The 23,974-nt window shown below is 41.3% G+C and overlaps 1 protein-coding gene across 1 annotated transcript in view; it reads right to left on the minus strand.

Moving 5' to 3' along the window:
- Positions 1-1,205: 1,205 nt before the first annotated feature.
- The window catches only part of MKX (mohawk homeobox), a 48,518-nt gene continuing 25,749 nt past the window's right edge, over positions 1,206-23,974 (minus strand). The window contains 2 exon segments of the mRNA XM_054816405.1: positions 1,206-3,840; positions 3,951-3,984. Coding sequence (XP_054672380.1) covers positions 3,654-3,840; positions 3,951-3,984 — 221 coding nt within the window. The 3' untranslated portion in view covers positions 1,206-3,653.

Below are 23,974 nucleotides of genomic sequence, written 5' to 3' on the forward strand. Positions count from 1 at the left end.
TTCATGCACTCGCATGTGGGCATCCAAGTCTAGCTGCCATCCTTTGCCAAACTCCAAGTTAAAACTTCAGCTACTGAGTTATCAAATGTCCCCCAAAAGGCCTAGATGTTGTCCTGGGACTTACTCTCAGTCTCCCTGGTGGAACTGCTTCACCTGGCGTACATATTTAGTCACTGGGCCACCGAGAACTTGAGGCCACAAAGTGACAACTATAGCTCAGTGGTTGTAGCTGTTGTATGATCCTGGAAGAGGCGACTGTAGTCCTGATTCCAGTGTGTATTCTAAGTACTGAGCAACCTGGCAAAATTGGAGGTCCCCTCACTCTCAATGGTTTGTAAGAGGTTGTGAGTGCTCAGCTCTTGCAAATGATGTGACAGTAGGTGGGAGCAGAATGATTTGGTTTCTGCATGTCAGACTCAGGTACAAAGTAGATGCCAAGAAGCTCAGCATCATTAGGATGTGGGTGTTCCTACACACTCCCGACAGCAAAAGTCAGGCTGTACACTCTCCCTCAGCAACTTGCATATCAACTGAATATCCAAATCTCCAGTAGCATGCTGGATGGCCACATATCTTACAGCAGTACACATATATTACAGATAAGCAGGACTTAAAACCTGAAAGTGCCAATTGTCAACCAAAACCTTAGATACTCCTCTCATGCAAGTGGAGGAACTTTGCTGAGGCGCACGAACGTTAGGAGACCAGTTGCACTGGGCTTTCATTACCATGAGCACGGAGCTTCTGGATGGGCTGATTGCGTCTCCTTCTCCACCAAGGCTCCACAGCCAGAGTGTACCCACACCTGGTACTGTAAACAAATGCAGCCTGTACTCATAAAAATCCCTAAATGACCAAAGTCTTTCCCAGCTCATGGACCTTCTCCAGTGACTCAGGACAGTGATTAGCTATGGCTGCCCTCTGCACTCCTCCAGTGTGGAGGATTTATAAGCATCATGCCACACTGTCATTAGCAGTTATTAGCCTAAGCTTGCTGAACAATCATATTCATCAGGGATGTGCTAAACGACTTCACATAACCGTGCACCATAAGGTCTATTAGTCAAAAGACTAACATTCCTGTTTTGTCTTTGCCTATCACATGCTTGTGTCCCAGTATAGAGAAACCCTGACTATAACAGGAAACCAGAAATGCAAATGACTAAGGACAGATAAATGAATATTTAATTCAAACCAGCAAGACGTTGTTTGCAGTTATTTATTTTACTAAAATGGTTACATATGTTGAAACAAAGAAGAGCAATAGTAATAATGTTTGTTTTTCCAATATCATAAATAATTATTGAGTCTTCATTAGCTGTTGGCTCAGCACTGACCATGATTTTTGTTATTTAAAAAAAGACACACACATAATTCATTAGAATTCGTGTTTTCAGAAAACTCTAAAGCAGCAGTAGAAAAAAAATAAATTAAAGGAAATGGTAACAAGAAATTATGCCAAGTATTTCTTAAATTTAAAACCCACTTGATGTGTTTTACAGATTGTTCTTTGTGCTTTGATCATTTAAAAAAACCCACCCCATGAACAAGTTGTTTATACAATGGCTTGTCTTCTCCAGTTTTACTCCAGAGAAGTCCCCAAAAGTACCTTTTCTACATGACAAATTTTGTTGTTGTTTATACAGACAAAAACACTGTGAATATTTCTAACAGAAAAGTTTGTCAAAACCATCAATTTATTGTCACAAAATATTTAATACCAGAATAACTTATAATAGTATGAACAAAAGTGAAGTATTAACTCTCTGCTATTACTTATAAACTCACATTATTATGTCAAAATCCAGTAAAGTATCAAAAATTAATGTCATGGAATCTTAGACACATAATAATGCAAGTCAGTAAAACTTAAACTTCAACTGTTCATACAGTCATGACATACATTTCTTGCTTGGCACTTTAAGTCAATGCAAATCAGCAATTTAGAAAACAAAGTAAAAATATATATGTACAAAATATTTTCATATCAAATCATTTTCATTGTACACTAAATAAACCCAACATGTTATGTTACATCAAGAAGTTTCCTAAGAAGTCACACCAAGGCTGATATTTGCAATGTATCTTGACTATTTTAGTGCAACTGGAACAGCCTCTACTTGCAAGTTAGTTTCATCATTAGCACGGTCCTGCTTCCACTGAAGTGGGAGTGCTGCCATTCAACTCAGCGGGAGCAGGCCTAAAGTCTTGTCTTGTTCATTGATGGCTCACCAAAAAGAGAAACGAGGAAAGGGGTAAGTAGGAAAAAACCTGACAGGATACCCACAGGAAAAAATCCAAATCCTAGCAACAAACAGCTCTTTTCCAGTTTTCTGTAACTGATTCAGTATAAATCATTTTTGGCTTTGCCACTGTTTATTCAAGCACTGTAAACCTCATTAGACTATTGTTGTATGACTTAAGAATAACTTGTACACCTCCCAATAAAACTTAAAAATAAACCTGGTTTTATGCTAGTTATTATGCTCAATAGCAGTCAAGTTTAGAGACATGACACAAGTCTAAACTACAAGTTTAGTATCTACTTAAAACCCTCCCACTTCAAACGCTGAGATTTTTCAATGTTTCATTTCCCATTTATGTTTCTAGTTTGGGCTTCGAGAGTTTCTACTAGAGGTTTTTCTCACTGAAATGTGAACTGTCAATCAACTGTCCTCATTTATGCAGTATCTACAAAATAAAAATGTTTGAACCACATTAAAGTAACAACTTCCACCACAGAAACTTTTTTGAGCTCCACTGCAAATAATAAATGGCACTATAGATTTAGTTTTGTACAAGAAGAAATCAGTTTTGTTTATTTCTACCAGAACTTCAGCAAAGCTTTAAAATTATAGAAATTCAACTTGAATTTACAGCTCGTCTGGCTAGAACCTTCTCAACTAGAAATCTTTAATGAGCAACACAGCTGGGAGCATATGTATAAGTTCAAAACAATCTGAACAATTAACTTATTTCCTAAATTTGTGTGTTCTAGAGTATTGCACTTTTCAAAGGAATGATTTTGGTATTTTAATATACTGCTTATACAGGTAAGAAACATGCATAACAACCTCATTGTCACTTTGACAAAACATACTGTACAATTTTTATAACACTGTTGATTAAAAAAAGAGAGAGAAAATGATGTAACAATTTCATTAAGACTCGTCAATTTGTACAAGTCAAATAAGCATAACTCTCCAGGGCCTCCAGCAGTAATGTGTTTAGCCCTAGGCTGCTTAAGCCCACTTGGAATAATATACAAAGTGTAAGCATTATGGCATTGTCATTTTGAGGCATAATACTGCTGTACTATGCCCACGTTATAGCTTATTTTTTGAAAGCAAGGCACTTACTGTAATAGCAATGCAAACATCTTATGCGCACTTTGATTAACATAAAATAAGTTAATGTTTTGATAAAAACGGGTTTTTTATAATTTACATGCCTTTTATAGAAGCAATCGAACATTTCATTTAATACAATGAAAATGTCTGAGTCAGGAGGAACGTGATTTTTTTAAACTGACCATACTGTAAAAAGGGGCCTATTTTCCACATTTGCCTCATATCTGTGAATCTGATTTTGCTGAAAACCAATCCTGTGAGGAAAATGTCTGTTTGACAGGAAAAAGAAAAAGGACCCATCTCTTAAAACTGCTGAACTAATGGCACTTTAACAGTCTTTACTTCTGATATATGTGATGATTTCTGAATGATGCAGCTGGTAGTTCCCTGCAGTTTATCCTTCCCTTGGGCAAGGTTCGTTAGGGCCATAGCCGCGTTGATCTCCTTCCAGTATGTTTCATCTTTGCTGGTTCCTTTTCTGTTAGCTGCGCTAGATTCAAGCAATAAGAAATATTTATACATACAGCTTACATAGCTATGTGATGCCAGGAAAACCATAATAATAATAATTTTAGGGGGACTGTGAAGTCCCTTACTCACCTTTCACACTTATTTGGTCCATTCTCCAGGGTTTCTGCAAACAGAAAAAAAAAAGATGTCTATTAATAGTTTTTAAAACAAGCAAGTTCACGGAATAGGCACATGGAAAAAGAACCCCCAAGATTAATCCCAAAATTGATACCAGATTTCCAAATAAAATCTTTGTTTGGACACATCTAAAGGGTCTGCTTCACACAAGTGCCTGCCTGGAGAAATCTACACTGAGCTTGGAGCAGGACAAGTGTCAAAAAAAAAAAAAAATGCTGTGGGAAGGTTCCTGAGACATGAGCTTACAGAAATAGGCTTCGGTGAGGCAGGACCTCACTGAGTCTCACCAGAACCGCACTGGCAGAACCGGTGCTGAACCCTGCCCAGTGCATCCCACACCAGCTCATGTCTGGGAAAAGGTTATCTTGGCAGTAGTGAGAATAAAGCTGGTCTTGGAGGTTCACCGACATTTTACAGGGTGATGGAGGCCGTTTTTCAATACATAAATCCCAAGGACATAAGGAATTACGAAACCTAAAAATAAAAATCAGCTTCATTGCCCTTCAGTGAATGCCTTCTTGTATGCACTAAAAATAGGACTTTCACCCATGCGCACATGATGTGTGTGGTTTTTAATGCGCCCTTTGCCCAGGCTGCGACTCAGTCACAGAGGCCGGCTGAGAAGGGTACAAGAAACAAGCACACCTGGTTAACAGCCTTCAAAGATGAAATTGCATCACAGGCATAAGCTACGCTTTCCCATCAAGAGTCACATTTGTTCATTCATTAAGTCCTAACGTCGCAGAAAAGCCAGAAATATTTACCAGGCAGAAATGTATAAGCTTTATTCAGTGGGCTTGCTATCCTGACACAGAAACGCATTATAGAGGAGTGAGAAGCTGATGCCCTACTGCAGGACCTATGGAGAACCACTCAAACAAAAGAAACAGCAACAGCTTGAGCATTAATGGCTACAACACTCAAAAAAGCCCCTAAACACAGCATAAATCTCATAAAGCAATGCACTTGTTATGAGGCTGGATTCCCAACTAAAAATCAACCTTAATGCTAGATTTCCATCAGATTATTAATTAAAAGTTGATCTTTTCTTTAAACTGAGCTTCCAGTGGAATAGGTCCCAAAGCACATTGCACCCTTGGTAGCTCTCCATTTACAAGCGACTTTGCCCACCACTGACCAGCAGCTCGTTTTCTCATACAGCCAACTCGTGCTGAACAACTCCAGCCAGCCAAACTCCCCAGAACTCAGAGGAGACCACTGAAGACCACAGTCTCACCAGAAGAAATGCAGGAGACCAGCAGTAATTTCAGAGGTCAGATGTTTGCCAAGGCCTCCATCCTTTTGCAAAACAGCTTCATAAATAAGTGTCCACAAGTGACCGAGTCCTCAGGTTTACATTTTGTTGCAAAAGAGCAGATATTAAATCAGTTATCTCTTAAGCTGTCCTAGATCAATGCCTGAATGAGATTCAAGAGGGGGGAAGTTCAACCTTATGCAGAGGAGAGGGAACCAAGGAAAAAAGAAACATTTGATCTCGAGAGACATCAAAAGTCTCCTTCTCCATGCTGTACTTGGCCACAAATAATTTTTCAGCCCTACTTCATTTTTTTTTTAAATACAGACAATTTTAAAGAGGAGGTTTAGGACTGAATAGGTCAGTAGGTATAGAAATGGAAATGGCAAGTAATAGAGAACATCGTTGCCAGAGCAAACCTGGATATAAATACACCTCTCTCAAGCATCTGTCAGTTTCTTTTGCTGTTGGAAAATATTTCCTATGAACAAAAAAATTGCTTGTACAAACTTCTGAGGAAAGTAGGTGTGAATGGTGACACACATTCCAATTCCAGCGTTTATTTGAAGGAGTATTTGCAAATATTTTTTACTGGTGTTTAGCCAGCTCTAAAAGAAAGTGGCTTGCCCATGGTATATAAAAGCAGTAGCACAGCTAAAAAATACAATCCAGGAGCAAAAAGCTACCCATTCTTCAATTTTGCAGAAGGTTTTTCCTGAACTAAAAGTCTTTTTTTATTCCATTCAGATTTTGTTTTTTCAAACAAATAATTTATGTCAAAGAAACTTGAAACTGAGTTACAATAAAACCATCATTGATAATTTGCAAAGCTCTTGCTAATAACTGCTGTAAAAGCATGTTAGTACAATGAAGTCTGAAAATCCATCATTTCAAAGCACAGGCCCCCTTTTTCTTGCCAAAAATCCTTTGCTGCTATACCAAACCTCTGACAGCATATCTCAGTTTGCACTAGCACAGCATCCAAGCAGCTCACATCTGTCTGAACAGCCCTTAGTGAAGGAAATAAGTATACTACCATTTTTTCGATGGGGATAACCACATCAAGAGAGACAAAGACCATTTTTCATGCTCTCCTTGACATCTTGCTGGTCAAACCAACTTGATCCAACTCAAAAGGAAGAGCAGTGTTCACCTCACTTGCCATGAACCTGCCATCTAAGTCATGTATCTTTATCCAGGCTAGTTGTCCAGACTCCGTTCACAAGCAACAGATATGTCCTCCATGAAATGCTTTCAGCCCACCTGTCTAACACCACAGTCCAACATCCCTGACTGTTGCTGCAAAACCAGACCACATAGCCCACTTCCATGGCCATGTCCTCCCACTGTTTCCCTTTGGGCAACATTATCATCCATGTGGATATGCTATGAGCTGGATGAGGGAAGGACCATATCTCTCCTTTGGTGATTAAGCTGGTGGTGTAACTATAGCCTTAACTGCTTAGCTCAGCCTGGAAGAATTGCAGTCTGGCCACGTCTGGCTCTTCGCTGACACGAGAGGGAATGTAGACGACAAAATTTTATCAAGTTTTTTTTTTTTAAAAAGATGAATCTTGCCCAACATTTTGCTTTTTCTTCATCTTTTGCAATCTACCTGCTCTACCCTCAACTATTAATTAAAACTTTTAATAATAAAAGCTTTTCATATTTGACATATCCGCACAACAATTGCAAAGTATACTTCAACTGTAAAAGCAACGTTTTGGTGAGACTGCTTCATGAATATAACCAAAGAACAGCATTCTCAATATGAAAGTGTTCAGTGTCTTGACCACCGTACAACATGTTCCTAGATTCTTCTCTAAGGCAATGAGGAAATGGCATTGGGACTGGGTAACAACTCTGGAAATGGTGACGGAAGGAATGGAAAACAGATGCAGCATACTGAATCCCACCGAGCAGCCTCAGCTAAGGACTCACCCCAGAGCAAGTGCTGATGGGCAGACCTCGCACTTCACTCATGAGCCCTCTCTCACTACATGAGAGGCAGCACTCTATAGAAGGTACCAAGGATGCACCATAGCTGCCCTCTCCAAGGGCTGTGGTTAACTTTAATCTAACACTCCTTAGGCGGCGGCAGCCACCTCTGGTCTCTTCTGAAAAGTGTGGTGCTCTCACTAGCTGGATCGAGGCAGGCTGTGACACAAATTTCAACCCCTACAGACTTGTCAAGCTTAGATCAATGTGTCGAGTGATGCCAGAGAAAGCCAGTGCTGATGCATTATTATAGTCCACACTGTTCCCAAGACTTATTTAATACAGCGTACACTGAAGTTTATCAACAACATACCACTGGCCAGTACAAATAACTTTCCTAAAACTACAGTTGTGCTCAATGGTGTATTTGTTAACTGAAATCCAAAAAGAAGCTGCTGCTGAAGGTGGTTTGTTCTGTCTCAGAAAGCAAGGTGCTTCTTGTGAAAGGATGTCAGTAGGCTTCCAGCATATACTGAGATCCTACAGTATGTCTATTTAATATTAAACATCAGAAATGTCTTTTTGTTACAAGTTTGGAAATCACTTAAAAAAGTGGTCGTTAGCTCTACAACTGGAAAATTTTAAGAACTATGAAAATGGAAACTCAGTCATTTATAATTATGGATTGTCATTTATACCTCACCTTCTGGTGCTTCATTCTGCTCCCAGTTGCAAGCATCCAGAGAATCAGCTTTTGCCTGGCCAGGAATGTCTCATTCTGCTCTCACCATCCACCCAAAGAAACCAGCAAGGCGGGATATTTGTTCCCTCTTGTTTACAATAGGAAGTCACTATAAATCACTTACCAATGGGATCCTGTATCCCTTTCCATTAGTATGAGTTTTCAGTATACAGTTTACTGTAGCACGCAGTGCCAAGAGTGTAGTCACTGGACAATACCAGCTTTGTGATACAGTATGGTATTTTTCAGGACTCACATAATTATTAATAATATATGTAGCCTTTTTTTTTTTTTTCACCACAAAATTTCTTCATAAATATTCACTGGCTGATCCTGACAGCTCTCTTGCAAGGTAGCCTGCAGTCCCGTTTCAGAAGAGATGGAAATGAGTCTCAGAAGTCCAAAGACAACATGCCTAGGCAATACTTTGACCATTTCAAAAGCATTTAAGAGCAGAATTTTCCAGGATTTCTCCTATATTTAAAATGTTTTCTTTTGTTCTTCTGCTATCAGAAAGGCCCACCCAAAGAAAATAAACCCCAGGGTTCTTGCAGGCAAACAATCAAACTGGATAATAGAATCGCTTACCTCCAGTACATTGTCATTACACCTGACTGTTGTCAAAATAATATACAAATAATTCACAAGAAGATATACATCTAAGTACATACACAGTCCCCTTTTACACACTGCATCCAGTATTAGAGAAGAAAGCCAGAGTGTAAATGCCATAGCACATACGTCTACTCTAATTTACAACATACAAAGGCTCTCTGGCTACGCAGCGCTCGCGGCACTTTCAAGTATTTCAGAACAATTCAGACCCTTACCATTCAACGAGTCCAGACTCATAACTTTCATACACTTGGATGACTTCAGGGGTGTGCTAAGTAATGTTAATTACAGTTACATTTTATTCTTTGGATCTAAGAATTCTGACCTAAGAATATCACACGTGTGTGGTGATGAACTGACTTCTCCTAAAGGCCCTGCCGGGAACAGCGAAGAAAGACCGACCACTTACGTAGGACCAAGAAGCATCCACGTTGCACCCCCACTCGGTGATATATAGAGCTCAAGCTGAACCGCAAGAACTGGCTTAAACCCCTGCTTTGTGTTATCAGGTAACACTGACAAAGCAAAGATGGCTTGGAACCAACAGAGGAAAGAACGTGTGAATGAGGGAATGAGACAGAGAGGAAAGGGTACAGAACCATTATGTAGTGGGAAAAAAATGGACGTGGAAGTCAAGACACAGTAGGTAAGTCCCACATGACCATCACATTTCTTGAAGCTACTTAAACATGTAGAGATTCCTGACGAATTACACACCTTCTATTCTAGCTCAAAACGGAGGGGGAAAAAGGAACTGCTGGCCTCAAATGGTGAATACTATAAAATATTTGTTGGTTCAGTAAAAGGTCCCGTATAACTTATCTTCATTTTAAAATTGGCAGTGTTATTCAGCTGTTTCTCTCTCTGCCTCTCCTGAACTTTCCTTTGTTGGTTTTGGAGACTCTGACTTAACATGTGTTGACCAGCATTTTAAAAACAAGCAAGAGGAGGAAAAAGAGGGAGGAACAGGAAATAAATTGGGGCAGCTGAATGAAAAATGAAGTTTACATGTGTGAGTAAATTAGTGGTGAGATGAGGTATTTCTGTAGGTCACACACACCCCCACACCCCTTGACTCTAATATTTTCCAAACCGCAATTTCAAGGCACATACAACTTTCAGATCTCTGGTTCTCCAAGAACAAAATTGGGTTAACTGCAGTTAATATTCCTGTACTCTTCTGCATTGACACAGCTCCTTTCCTCCCAAAGGATCCCAAACTAAACCACGAATCACTCAACATCACTAACGTTCACCCACATCTGGGGAGGGAAGGTGGCTTAGCCCAGGCTGCTCCGCAGTGCAAGGGAGGGGAAATTGTAGCCCAGAGCACCAGGCCAGGCCCTTTCCTCTTACAAGAAATGTCATTTAATCTTGGTGCAAAGATTGTAGCACCTTTTGAAAAATCCAAGCACAGCAAACCTCAGCTCCTCTAGCTTGAATTGGAGGAAGCAGGAGTTGGCCTTCCCATGCTTACACTTGCAGTGCTCCCATTTTGAGCCTGATGTGAACAGACAAATGAGTTTCTGAGCATGGATACCACTCAGACAGAGACCCACACTACCAAAGGCTTTCTAGACATAGACGGGACTCATCCGATCCAGCACAACAACTCTTAAAACCCTTTTCCTTTTGCACCATCCTCCCAGGTTTCCACAGGGACATCCGACCTATGAAGGATGAATTATGGAGAAGCACAGACAGGAAAGCTCATGCTGGAAGAGACTCCAAACTGCTGAGTTTCCTACAGAAGCCCTGATGGCTGACCTCCTGCAGACCCTGGGCCACCGCCACATGGGATCCACTCAGCGCTGTCCCTCGTGAAGCCACTCCTGCCCGGAGCAGGTCCGGGACTGGGCAGGTCCACGTGAAACTGCCTGTTTGGGGCTGGCAGTGCTTTGCAGCAGAGCTTTTCAGTGGAGGGACGGAAGTCCCCATTTGAGTTTCAGACGACCTGCGGCTGCAGACACAGTGAGGCAGCGTGACCTGCGAGTGTGTGTGATACCAACTGCAGCTGGTCGGATCTCAGAGGGGTACCGGATTTCTACTGACAAAGATTTATTACCATGTCCTTTTGTTGGGTGGGAGGAGGAGAGCTGTCAGAAATTTGCAGAAATGAGCTTTGGGCCCAGGCTCTGGAGAAAACCCCCTTTCAGCAAAGCTTTAATTTACCACTGCTCTCTCTTTCTTCCAGGAGGAGGTTATGGAGCAGCTTGTAATGAAGCCACCCCCATGACCCCATTACTTCACTCCTTTGGCTTCACAGTGACACCAAGTATAATGACTGACCTGTCATCAGCGGTTATGTCCTTTCAGATGAACAAACTGCACCATGACAATTTATGTTCACAGTGACAGCTACAGTGAATATTTTTCCCTGTTCTCCCAGTGTTTTTTTCCCAGGAACAGCTTTAGCCCTGGTCTGACCTCTTCTATTAAGACCCATAGGTTGGGTCTTGCCGATGTTGGAAATATCTCTTTGCCATCATGCTTCAGACCAAGCCTTTTCAGGGAAATCTTTCTCTGAATTTTACTTCTTGCAAAAAAACATCAGATAAAAGATTTAATTGTGAGGGACTGGTACCACTCAAGTATTTTTCCTGAGTATCTGGGAACTTGAAGATGTTTTTCCCTGTGCAGCCTGGAGCCTGCTGAAGTGGGAGTAGGCATCTAGTTACATTTTAATACTTGTGATTTTTATAAAATGAATGTACATGCCCACAGAGACTGGGATAGGTGTATTTTATAAACCATAAAAAAGAATTGAGTTTGCAGGTCTATATTAACATTTGCATTAATAAGTGCACTGAAAGCCCCGCATAATAGTAGGCATGGTGCAAACGGCCTTACAGTCTTGGGCTATGCACCTGCATGTAAGAATTTATGAGTTAGCAAACTAGATACAAACCTGGTGTAAATCACTTCATTGTTCAGGCTGTCACGGCTGGCTCTAAATTTCCCAGGACCAGTGACAGTGTGTTCTCTTTGGTGAGATGCAGGGCACTGTGTGAGATTTGTTTTCTTAGCCAGACTTTGGTAGAGCTCATAATAGGAGTCGGGGCTGTGTAGTGCTGGAGGCGAACTGTTAATGAACTGACGGTTATATGGTATTATTTTCTTTTCAAGTTTGCTGCAAAGCTGACTGAAATCAAATCTTTCCTCATTGAGCTGGCATGTAATTAATAGTGTAATGTTGTCAGATTCCTTGGTGATAGTCTCCCACATGCATTTCATAATGGATAAACAAATATCTGACCTAGGCTTCATTTTTTTAGTGTTATTTAGAAAGGATTTACAGCACGTGCTGTGCTGACTGAAAGGATAAATAGTTAACAATCCTATTGCAAACCGTTACGGGTTAACAGTGAAAACCAAGTTAGGCAGCAGGCAAGGAGGACGGTGAAATAAAGAAAAGATGCGAAAGGAGAAGAGGAAGAAAAAAAGAAATAAAGGAAAGGGCACAGGAGATGTAAAAAAAAAAGGAAATGAGAAAATGGCAAATGAAGATTCATTAGGAAAAAGAACAGTAAGGAATATGAAGGAGAAAACATACCACTGCATTAATTTGCTTTATTTTCAATATAAAAATATCCTTTTCCCACCCAGGAATCTCGCTGTTGTGCAGGCAGACACGTTTCAGGCTTTCACTCTGGATCTAAAAAGTTTAATTGGGAGCTCTTAAAGCCTAAAATAAGGCTTTAAAAGTAAAAAGCTAAAGTCAAATGCAGCCAGGGTAAGCACTATTACACTCCAGCACGATTGTTTTTCATTAAAAAAGTGGGGTGAAAGGGAGGGTTTCAAAGCTGTATTTCAACTCTAGGCTGACACTACAGCAGTAAAATCTGATTTTGTTATGCTAGTTGGCTGTGGGTTTGGGAGCAGACCCTACATATGCAGTGTAACGTTATGATATGAATGCGTGCACACAGGATATTTTCAGACGCCTCCTGCAGAATTCAGAGAAACGTGCCCCTCGTTCCCGCGGCCCTACTTGCAGGAGCCAGCTCCTCTCCTGTCCCTGGGAGCCAAGCGGGCTCAGACATGGCATATGCTGCGCAAACGCAATTGAAATTACAAGGTGCTGTATTTTCAGGCAAGTGGAGGAGCTTCTAAGTGAATGCCAGAACTGATTTTCAGGGTGTGTTTAGCCAGCAGCATGGAGTAAAGAATGGATAAGTCTGTCAGAGAGAGGAAATTCACTGTTTCTTCCACTCGCCTGTAAGATGAAGACTGACAAGTATGATCTTTTTAAACATAGCTACTTCCATCCACTGCATGGGATACTGGGATGTGCATAATACTTATGTCCAAATACTAAACCTCAGGTACCTAAGTTATGTTCCGAACTTACTGCTCTCTGTGCGATCACAGGCATAAAAATTCAAGCAGCTTGTAAGGAAGTGCGTAAGTACATACAGGGCTCCAACAGTCAAACAGCCGTAAAAATGGCTGTAGGTTGCAAAAGAGCCTGACGGTAACCCCAGACAACTGTTGCACAACAGATGCTACAAATCGAGGGACCGTATGTGAAATTTTAAAAAATATTTATAAGGAGATAGAGCTATATTCATATGTATATACCTGTATCTGCCGGGAATGCCTAAGCAGTCTGCCTTCCCACTAAGCGTACTGTGAGATACAGCAGTACAATCACACGTGGTATTTTCTGTGGTCCGCCTGCCCGAAGGCGCAGGATGGACCTGCTCCAGGGCCGAACCCAGAGCAGTAGGTGAGACCTTTCCCCGTGCATCCTCAGCATCACGGCATAGCAGTTCCAAGACTGTTACAGGAGGGGAATGCAAGAAGATAAAAGATAGTCAGGTGGATTTAACAACGCCAAGTGCATTATGTTAGTGATTGAGAGTCTCCGCTTGTGCTAGAGGTTTGTGTGGGGCTGGATAAGCTGTTCTAACCAACCTTTTCACAGATGCCACGGTACATTCCCCAGCCTCCGGACTCCAACTCGAGAGCCCGGGCTCTCATCTTCAGCAGTGCTGAGCACTTGCAGGTGCAAATGAGGTCAACAAGAGCTGTGCTTTGAATGTATAAAGAGCCATGAAATCATGAGCATCCACAAGGACTTAGGTATCTAAAATAACTTCAAATTGTAATTGTTTGGTGCCTCAGTTCCCCATTTGTGCAATCCTACAGATGTCATATGAAAACAACTTTATTTAAGTTTGCAAAGGACCAGATGGAATGTATCAAATGGCACTGAACAGCACATCACAAAATTAATCATCCCGTCCTTGGAGATGCTCAGCTGTGTTCACGTTAGTGCTTTGCCGGTAGAGAAGCAGCAAGGAGCACATAGTGAGGATGTGAGCTGGGTTTTGAGGCTTCTTTCAAACTGGGGCAGCTGACATACATCAGGAAAGTAACTCTTTCCTCAGCTAGCTAGAAATGGGATGGGAACCCCTTTATTCAGCATCCTGAGGGATTACAGGAACCTACACAGAAAGCTGTAGTCACACACCTCCCTGACCCCATGCAGAAAAACCAGCAGAAAGAAACACTGCTGAGTGAGCCGCAGGAGGAATGGCCTGTGGATTATTCTCACCGCCAATTGCACAAAAATTATTTTAGTATTTGATTGCATTATTTTTGAGTCAAGTTTTTAGTTCTGTTCCCTTTGCTTTCCCTTGTGAAGCTATTGCAGTCTGCATGCTCCTGCTCACCACAACTTTCACTGTAATTATTTCCATGACAGGATTTCTTCCCAAACCTAAATATTCCCAGACACCTTCCGAACAGGCCCTCAGAGATTTTAGTAAACTGGGAGGTATCTCAAGAAGGGCTGTGTTTTCAGTTTTCCTATTCACCGAGCAAGTGAGACATAGTGCAGCAAACCCGTCAAAAGGGGGAAGGCTCTTGGAGCAGAAATATTGCCTACCCAGAATTATTCAGGAAGATACACCCATTTGCCAAGAAGAAGAGGCAGAGACACCTCCTTCTTCTCCACACATCATCCTGTATTTACAAACGGTCTGAGTCCTAGCGCAGTGCAATTTCAATGACTCTGCAAGAGAATCTAGAAGAGCTCAAAGACTATCCTGACTATCATGGAGACTGGTGCAGTGTAATAAATCAGCCAGACTGAGCTTGAATCTTCACGGAGCAGCACAACCTCAACACTGCAGATGCTCACTAATTGAAAGTTGTAAGAGCGAAGTCTTTGCGTAAGACCGATGAGGCTCCTGCACTCCAAAGGAGCATGTGTGGGAGGTCCTGAAACAGTAGTAGGCCAGTATTTAACATTGCAAAGGCCTTGGATGTGAACAGCTTCGTGGAAGAAGATGGAATTGCTCTTTTGGCAAAACATGTGAAACTGTCTGTGATAACGGGAATGAGAGCAAGGATGACTGAACAAATATTTGCACTGAATGCCTTGTCAGGACAGGGGAATTGCTACTGATACGATCTTTACTTTCAATGTTACTGCTTCTGACAGTCTTACAGACTTTGCAGATGTTTATTGGCCACTAAATCATTCTTCAAGAATGTTGGCTCTGTTCCCAAACCTGAAGAGTCTGAATGTGAAGGGGTTTGTTATTCAACACACACTGCTGCTTTTGGAGACAGTGATTTTCAAGAAACCAGCAGGGAAGCATCGTCAACTGATAACAACACGGGACTGAATTCAGACTTCTCAGCACTCGGGGCCTCAGACATGAGGCATGCTTGAGTAAATGTGCACCACATAGCAGGGCATCGTGTATCCACGTGGCAGAGCACACTGCCTGAGCCGTGACAGCAATGCTGTGCCACATTAACGAACCTATATCATAGTAAAGAGATCACTGCGGAGAGACAGGGCTTACTAGCTCATCCTGACCTTGATATACTGCTTGCAGTTCTTCATATAGCACAATTGCATGAATTTTGGGGCCTCTGTAAAACTCACTCCATGACGCTGCAGAGATTATTACTGTTCCGTTCGGCTCCTCTAACCGTAGGACACACTGCATAACAACGAGGTGTATTCAAACCCTCTGCCATTCATCCCAGGAAGAGCAGTTTGCAAAGACGTAATTGCTGAGCTGTAGAGAACCCTAAGCCGCAATATCTCAAGCCAAACAGATTTGCTTTCAAATAGAGAGTATCCAAACCATGGGCAACATGCCCAGGCTGTTTCTCTGAGTGAAGATGCCGATTCTCTGAGATCATTGCAAACAGCTCTCACCTGAAAAAGCTACACTGGCCACTGGAAACTACACCTAAATAGCAACTACACCAAAATAGTAGCAATAATAATTGTGACAGTAATGACACATATCTTTTAAGTAACGAATGTTGAAAATGATACATGCCTTTGTACTAACAAAATGACAAATTATTGAAGCACAGGGGAAAAATGTATTATCCAGAACTACTTCTCCAAACATACTTCTCCCAAAAAGGCACTGATTACCTTGACCAGCATAGCCCAAATCACAACAGAGGACATGACCTAAGAGCAGTTAAAGCCAACAGCCTCCTCTAAAATCTCATTGAATTGCTGGCTATCAGCCTCCAAAATCAAAGACAGTGTTATCTAAAGTAGCCCCTCATAACATTTTTCCCTCAAACAGAGTGAATATTGCTGTTTAAAAATGTCAGGTTGTTGCAGAGGTAGGGTGCTTCAAAAATATGTAAGACAGGTGCAGAGGGCAATAATGTCATATTTACTACATATTTGGTTTACATCAGCTCATACATGTTTTCCTGGAAGTCAGGAGATTTCTGTTAGGGAATTCTCTCCTGCAACAGTTTGCTACATTAGTCTTATAACACACATATGTATTTATGGTAAAACTATACGGTATTTATGGTTAAATCAACTGAAATGCATACATATGCATAAAAATATGGAAAATATCTGCATTCATAGAGTGGAATTCCTCACATGGATGCAGCTGGAAATCACTGTGGACTTTTTGTTCAAGGAGCAACCAAATTAATTTTATCTTGGAGTAACTCACACTTCTGTAATTTGCTCTTTTGTCTTCCCTGACCTGCTTAGATGCTTTCCTAAGGGTAGGCAGCATCTGTAACAATCATGTATTTGTATAGGAAGGCTTGCATGCCCATATTCCTTTTAAGAATTAAGATCCTGAATTTCCACTTCCGTAGAGAAAAGCAACGAGACACAAAGCCGTGGTTCCAGACATAAATAACATTCATATTTTTTTGAGAATAACTATGGCGAAAAAACCTGAGATCCTTTGTCCCTCCAACACAGTCCAACTGTGTCCAAAGGCTTTGAGCCTTTGGATGGCGGATGAGAGGACGACTCTGAGCAGATACGCAAGCCAGGCAGCTACGACACAAAGGCTTTAAGCTCTGTGATTTGAAATGTTGCATGTTCTCTAATTAACTCACTGCTATTATTAGTAGTACTTCTGTTTCCACTTTTAAAACAATAAAACCTTTTTCTTTCATTTTGCAAGAGTTTTTACTTTTTACTTTTGCCTGTGAGCCAAAGCTTTCCCGTAGAGCGATAGCCTATACATCACGGTTTGTGAAGTTTATGGAGACCTGCAAAGGATCTGCAAAGCAGATGCAGCAAATCCCGCGAGCAGACAACGCCTGCTTTCCTCCCCGCCCTCCTTCTGCAACAGTGGGCAAACAGGCTGCGCACCACCAGCAAATGTTCTACTTGAGGGTACAGATTCATCAGGGCATGCAAAGCAGCAACACAACCTACCTAGTTGTCTGCCACCAACCATTTTACTTCAGATGAACAAACTAGCAAGGTGTTGCCAAAACCAGCCCCTCAGAGCATCACTGAGAGACTGGCTCACCCAGCCCACAGGCAGGACTTGGCTAGCACTGACATACACCACCAACCTCAACCGCAGCTCAAGGTTAAGCATATCTTTTAAAAATACTCTCCTGATAGCACTTCCTAGGCAACTACCATCTCAGGTAGAAGCATCTTGAGAGCTGCTCACTGCCAATGAAGTCTCTTGACCACCCAGAGCTCCAAGTCCGCAGCGAGGCTCTCCTCTTGGACCTCAAACACAGCCGGCTGCCGCACGCTATTGTAACTCAAGGCAAGTCCTGCCTGATGGTCCTAAGGTTTGCCTTAGGACCTGCCTTGCAGCCTCTGAACTCCCAGAGGCCTGCTCCATGGGCTTAGATGACACATGGCACGTTCTGGTTTTATTTTTATTTTTACAAGCCTCATTAGCCTTTGTGGTGAAGCAGAAATCCCTGAATACGATCTAGGACCCTGATCCTGTGAGTGTCTGTAGGCTTTGTCCCCAAGGATGCCCAGAGGAAACAAAAAGCGCCTAAAACCCCTGGCATCAAGGCCTTTTCCAGATGATTTTAGTTAATGTTAAGCAGCAGCATTGCTCGCCAGGCATGGGAGCACTGTCTCCTGCTTTGTTTCTGAAATCTGCGTTTCAGTACAGAGAACAAAGTATAGGAACATACAGGGATGTATAGGTATATGCACTGTTTGCCATTCTCAATTAAAATAGTTTTGCAGTCATGTCATCCTCTTTTCTATCATCTCCTTCGTCTTCCATCTCCTCCCCATTTCCAACTGCATCCTCATTTTATTTTTTGCTGCAATGATAGGGGAAGAGAAAACTGAAGCAAGAAGAGACTTCTGCTGCAGTTCTTTCAGAAAACATCCAAGACTACTTGCTGGGATGGTACTTGGCTTGCAAAGTCAAAGCCATGCTGTAGCAACCCATCAAGTACAAGGTGCTGTGTATGCTTGGCTGCTGGCATTAAACTGTTGTTGCTGTAAGAATTTGTTGGAAATTTGAAAATGGTAATTGCTGCCAAAAAGAAAAAGGCAGATTGGGAAGTATGACTTGTGGATACGGGGCACAAGGACTTTGGGAAATCTTCCCCTGGCCAACAACATTGTGCACATATGTCCTATTCCTGAATTTGGCAAGTAAGGCGGTTTGTATACAGCACTCAAAATAAAAAAAAATCCCTTTGAAATAAGTGCCTTGAAACAGAGATATTGGCAATGGATGAGACTCACTTGCTGTAATTACTGAAAGACAAATTTTTGAGCAAGACTCCTACTTGACTTCTGTCCAAAGCCTCCTTGAGACTCCAAATGCTGTGACCTTTAAAACCAAGAGAGCAAACTATTTTCTGTTCAAATGACTGGTAATGTAAAAGCAGAAAATTTGCATAATAAAACTAAGGTTTAAATTGTAGTCCTGTTTGTCAATAAAATCAGACTCATGTCTTTTTGTGTCTCAAGAGAAAACCAGGATCCACAGAAAATGTTTAGCAGGTCACTAAATTTTAGAAAAATGGGCAAAATTTATAAATGGAAGTACTACTTTTTCAAGGATGATGAAAACAGTATCTAGGTATGTAGTGGTATAAAATCTACTGTCTAAGTGCTATGTTTACCTGCAGAGAACATTTAAAAAAAAAAAAAGCATTTAAATGTCAAGGAAACAGTAGAAAATTTTCTCTGATTACATAATGAAGCTTCAAATGAGTTTATAGCTCGTTCTCTAACTGTTGTTCTTCTTCTCACAGATATGTGCAAGACACATTCCTCTACAAAATATTTCTAAGCAGCACAAAGGATGCCCTCCAATGGGCAAATACACACTTTTCATTTATTTGGACAAAAAAAAAAATTTAAAATGCAACAGAACAAATTTCCAATCAACACTTGTTAATTTGAAACACTAAAAATTCTCCTGTATTGAAAGCAGATTGCTCTGAAGAAATGCTCATTTTCAAGGTCATAACAGTGCTGGTAAAACTCAAAAAAGTTGTAGTCCAACTTGCTTGTGTTCAGCTGTGTTTACTTAGTCTCAATTTGACAAAAGTCTGCCTCTGATTATACATAGCAGTCATCTGCCCACAGATAAATAGATATTACACAAACGTTTGGAGGGAATGACATTTGGCTACTATCATTTTTGGAATAATTTACTCTGCATCCTGAACTTAAAACACCAAAATGATTCATAATGTTTTTTGGACCCAAGTATTTCCATTTAATAAATAAATTGACCTCTATGACCTTTATGGACTTTATATTGTACACGTTAGTGGCTTTAAAAAAAGGCAATTTATTGTTAAATATTCTGTATGCTTGGGAAAGGTGGATTTATACAGAATTCAGACCAAAGCCAGTGGCACATCTGGTGCACTCACTGCAGCAGGTCAGAGCCCAGCACCTGCTCTGCAAAGGGCGCAGGGTGCTGCCCGAGAGGGGGTTCCGGCTCAGCTCCGCAAGACATCCCACCCCATCGCAACCTTGCAAGCACACGTATGCCGCTCAGCGCTCCGCAGAGCGTGCACCTGCAGTTAAAGCCCACACTAGCAGAAAACCTAACGGCAGTGCCTGAGATACAAATGTGTTTTCTATTTCAAATGTACCTATTTCAGATGTAAACTTAATCGTTTTCTGCCTATTATTTGTAGGAGGAAAAATGAATACATATGGGATGCCAAACTGAAATTTTGCTTTACCCAAGGCAGGTACTTGTTTCATGTCATTTATAAAAGAGCCTGTATTTTAAAGCAGACCTACAGTATTTCCCTGATGTGGATAGAAATTTTGTCCAGTTACAGATATTACTTAGCCTAGGGCATTTTGTGTTACAAATTATCCAGGAATAAGGCAAAAACTTCTGCATAAATTATAGTCCCTACTCCCATTCCTTCCCTGATGCCTCTTCCTAATTCTCTCCCCTTTGGGCCTCTGTCAGTTCCCCAACATCTACTACCCCAAACCGCGCTGCCACGTCAAGCACTGGTAGTATTGAGGGCAATTCCAAGCCCATGAGGGATATTGTTACTGCTGTACGTTTAAAGTGGAAAATGTTTCCACAGTGTGGTGATAGATGGAAGAATAAAACCTAGACCTGACAGAGAATCAGATAGATTAGTTTCCGTAAAGTTAGCATGCTTTCAAAAATGTCTTTTCAATTAGAATACCAAAATTAAGAAAGCCTCTGATGCAATAGGAGCCATATGTGTTTGACATATCCAGCTTCTCTATCTTTGACATCTAAATACTCAGTTTAAAGAAAATTAAGACACTTGTTTACAAAGAACTAGTTTACGTGTTTACAAGACTAAGCTGAATGTTTTTAGATGGAACGATTATATACTAGTCATTTCCCCTCGTTTTCCCTTGTTTCAGGAAGGAATATTACTGTGAAGAAGGAATGTGTTTTCGATGTGGACAGCTGGAGGTACAGAAAACAGATTTCTGTCACGTGGAACAAATGCAGCAAATTCCTTCTTTACAGGCTGTTTCCTTACCGAGACTAAGTATTAGGAGCTCATTACACTATGATGCAAAGCCCCACTCATTCAGAAGTGTGCTAACGATTGCGACCCAAAGAAGAGTTAATTTAGATGGAATCCAGGAAAATGAGGCAGCACAGAAACCTCATCAGCAGTCCAATCACATGACAAAACGCGAGGCATCTCCAAAGCCACTGCCTGCCAAAAACAGAAAGGCTGCTGCAAGAAAAATACTTTCACAGCTTGATATCTGGGTCTTGTGACTGCTATCCAAACAAGGAGTAAAAGTGGTACTATATAATGTGGCAGGGTAAACAGAACCACCCACTCGTCATCACCAATCATGTTTTTAATTCAGATAAATTCTGTTTCTTTAAAAAATGATGGGGGAAAAAGAAACAAAACCTTTTGTTGAACTTGAAAATTATATGTATAATCTGATCTGGCAAGACATATTTTAGGTTCATATATATCATGAACTATATAGGAATGTATGATCTGCCATGCAGGATCAAACTATTGGTCCATCCTGGGTGATGTCCTTTCTACGCTACTGACCAATGCTCATCTCAGAGAAGCACAAAGACATTGCCCTCAGCCAACTATGCAAAAGGTTAAGAAGATTTTCTGCCTGCAACTTACAGATGATGACTTGAAAAATTTTCAAACAGAATATCTGATCTGAAAAATTTACAGAAAGGAGTAGATCTGGGACAAATTCAAACTTTCAGGAATGCTGGGTCAGAGAAGCCTCCACACTTGGCCAAACTGTCTTACAGTAGCCTGAAAACTATTTACAGTTTTCAAAAGAGGTCTTGGTGGGATTCGCCAAAGTCTGGGTTGGGTATGATTAAGCCAAAGTATGAAAAGTCTTCTATGCTTTTGTGTCCATTTTAGTCAGGGATTGTGGATGCACCAAGAAACTGGAAAATGAAGAACCACACACCCCACACAAACAGACACCCTTGCCACTACCACCACTGCCACCAGAACTAGAGTATTTCCCAGTCCCAGACTAAGTTCTGTTTTTTTCCCTGCATTGTGATCAACAGTTTGGATTAATTTGCTTTGTATTCTAAGCAAGGTCATACCCTTTTCTGGAAGCATATTTGCTCTTAGCCTGTGTAACATGGAAAAAATGCCAAGATTCAAAGGTGCCTTCCAAGAAGAGTGGCAGTATCTTGAATGCTTATCTACCCTTGTCTCTCAAATACTTTGAAAAAGAAAATGTCAAACTTCTTATTTTGGACTGTGAAAAATACTAGTATCTCCTATGCTTCTCTCATTTATTCTAGAGCCCTTGCCTGTTACGCTCCAGGTTCCTACCAGTATTTCTATCATATCTGCTTCCCCAGTATTTTCTCTTCTTACCTTCATCCCTTTGATCTCTTCTCTTTCCTCTTCGTTCCCCTCCATCGCTCTCCCCTTTCCTCTTCCTTTTCGTTCTTGTCCTCAACTCTGTGTTCCCCCTTCCTCATCCTCTCCCAGCACTCTCCTCTCCTTACAATCTTCCAAAAGTTTCTGTTCTTTATTTTCCCACCTCTATTAATTTCCTGGCTGTGAGTTCTCCTTCTTCCCTTCGCTCCCCATCCTTTCTTCTATCTTTTGCATCCTAGAGCTAAAATGATACTCCAGCCATTACCTACCTGAAAAGCGAGGTACATCTTTAAAGTCCATTGTCAGTACTAAAGGGATGGAAAGTGTCTCAAAAAGAGCTAAATGGCTATTCCAGTCACTGCCCCAGACAAACAAGTGTAGCTCCCATTGACAGCTGGAGGAGTTCAGCGCCTGAGTCAAGTTATTCCCCATTTGCCACCAGTTGCTGTTTGGCATGGGAGTCCTGCTAGAGCAATCTGTCCCCACACCAGGGCACAGACAGACAGACAGAAGTTCGTGCAGTGGCTGCAGGGTGTTGGTGATGAGAAAAACAACTCGGATAATATAAGTCCTTTCTTCAGTCTTAACTGAGAACGGCACCTAACATAACTTAAAAGCCTAAGGAAGAGGTCTGTATAAATGCGGAGACAGTTATGCACTGCTTCACCCCCTGTATTCTGCTGGGTCGCTAAGAAACTACCAAGACATGACAAGAAAAGTTCCTTGTATGGCCCGCATCATATAATTAATATCCCAACTAATGAAAATCTCTGTCTTGGCTTCAAGTGAAGTGGTTTAACATCCTGTGAAAGGACAGAATTACACCACACAAGCAATTAGGTCAAGAGGATAAAAAGACTAAGAAGCATTGATTCCCTGAACTTCTTGAGATCTGCCCATCAAAACAGTAAATGTTTGCTTTCCAAGACAAAACAAGCTAATAGAAACATGCACTGGAAATCATCTTTATGGCCAACACTCCAGAGAAAATACTGGGGAACACTTTTGTTTTTCATGGTGGATGTATCGCCCCCGTAACACCCCCCAGACGAAAGCCCGGCTCACCCTCCAGCTGGTGCTGTCTGGGCAAGCTAGAGCTGTCTATGCACAGCCCAATCCAACTTGCACACCCAGTCTTTCAAAGTTTTATCTGTTTTCCCTGTCTCACTCTTTTTATATTGCTTCTGCTGGTTTTTTGTGTGTATTTTTGCTGCTGCTCGCTTCCCACCCTTACCGCTCTCCAACCGCCTGCCGGGCAGGCACAGCAATTCCATGTAAGGAACGCAGGGAAGAGAAGCATTCCTTGATTTTTCTGTGCACAGTAACTTGCACGACATTTGATCATATGCAGAGATTAAGTCATTCATGAATAGGGCCCAAAGGGAGGAACAACTCCAGAAAAACAACCCTCCTCGCTGGTAGTGCAGCATCCAGGACTCCACAGTCATTACTGCCACACTCACAGTACGTAGCCGATCTGGCAAAGCGAGGAATCCAACTGCAGGCTCTGTGGTTTAAATAAAATGTATCTACAGCAGCTTGGATCAATGTTTAAAAATGTTCCATGTTATTTTAGTCCAAGGACAAGCTTTTAAAATTAAAAGAAAACTTTGGCTTTAATTACAGATTAAAAGTGAAAGTTGTTTAAAAAGAATGCAGTTCTGAGAAGAACAGTAATAGAAATTATTTAAAATTTAGAACTCGTTCTTCTCTCTCCCAGCATGTGACAAATCTCCTTATAAATATTTAAAGCAAAAGTTTGAAAGCGATTAATGTGTAGACAATATTTAGGGTGCTTCTGCCTTGCTGTCGTGG

Source organism: Grus americana, chromosome 2, assembly GCF_028858705.1.
Source record: "Grus americana isolate bGruAme1 chromosome 2, bGruAme1.mat, whole genome shotgun sequence".
Taxonomy (NCBI): domain Eukaryota; kingdom Metazoa; phylum Chordata; class Aves; order Gruiformes; family Gruidae; genus Grus; species Grus americana.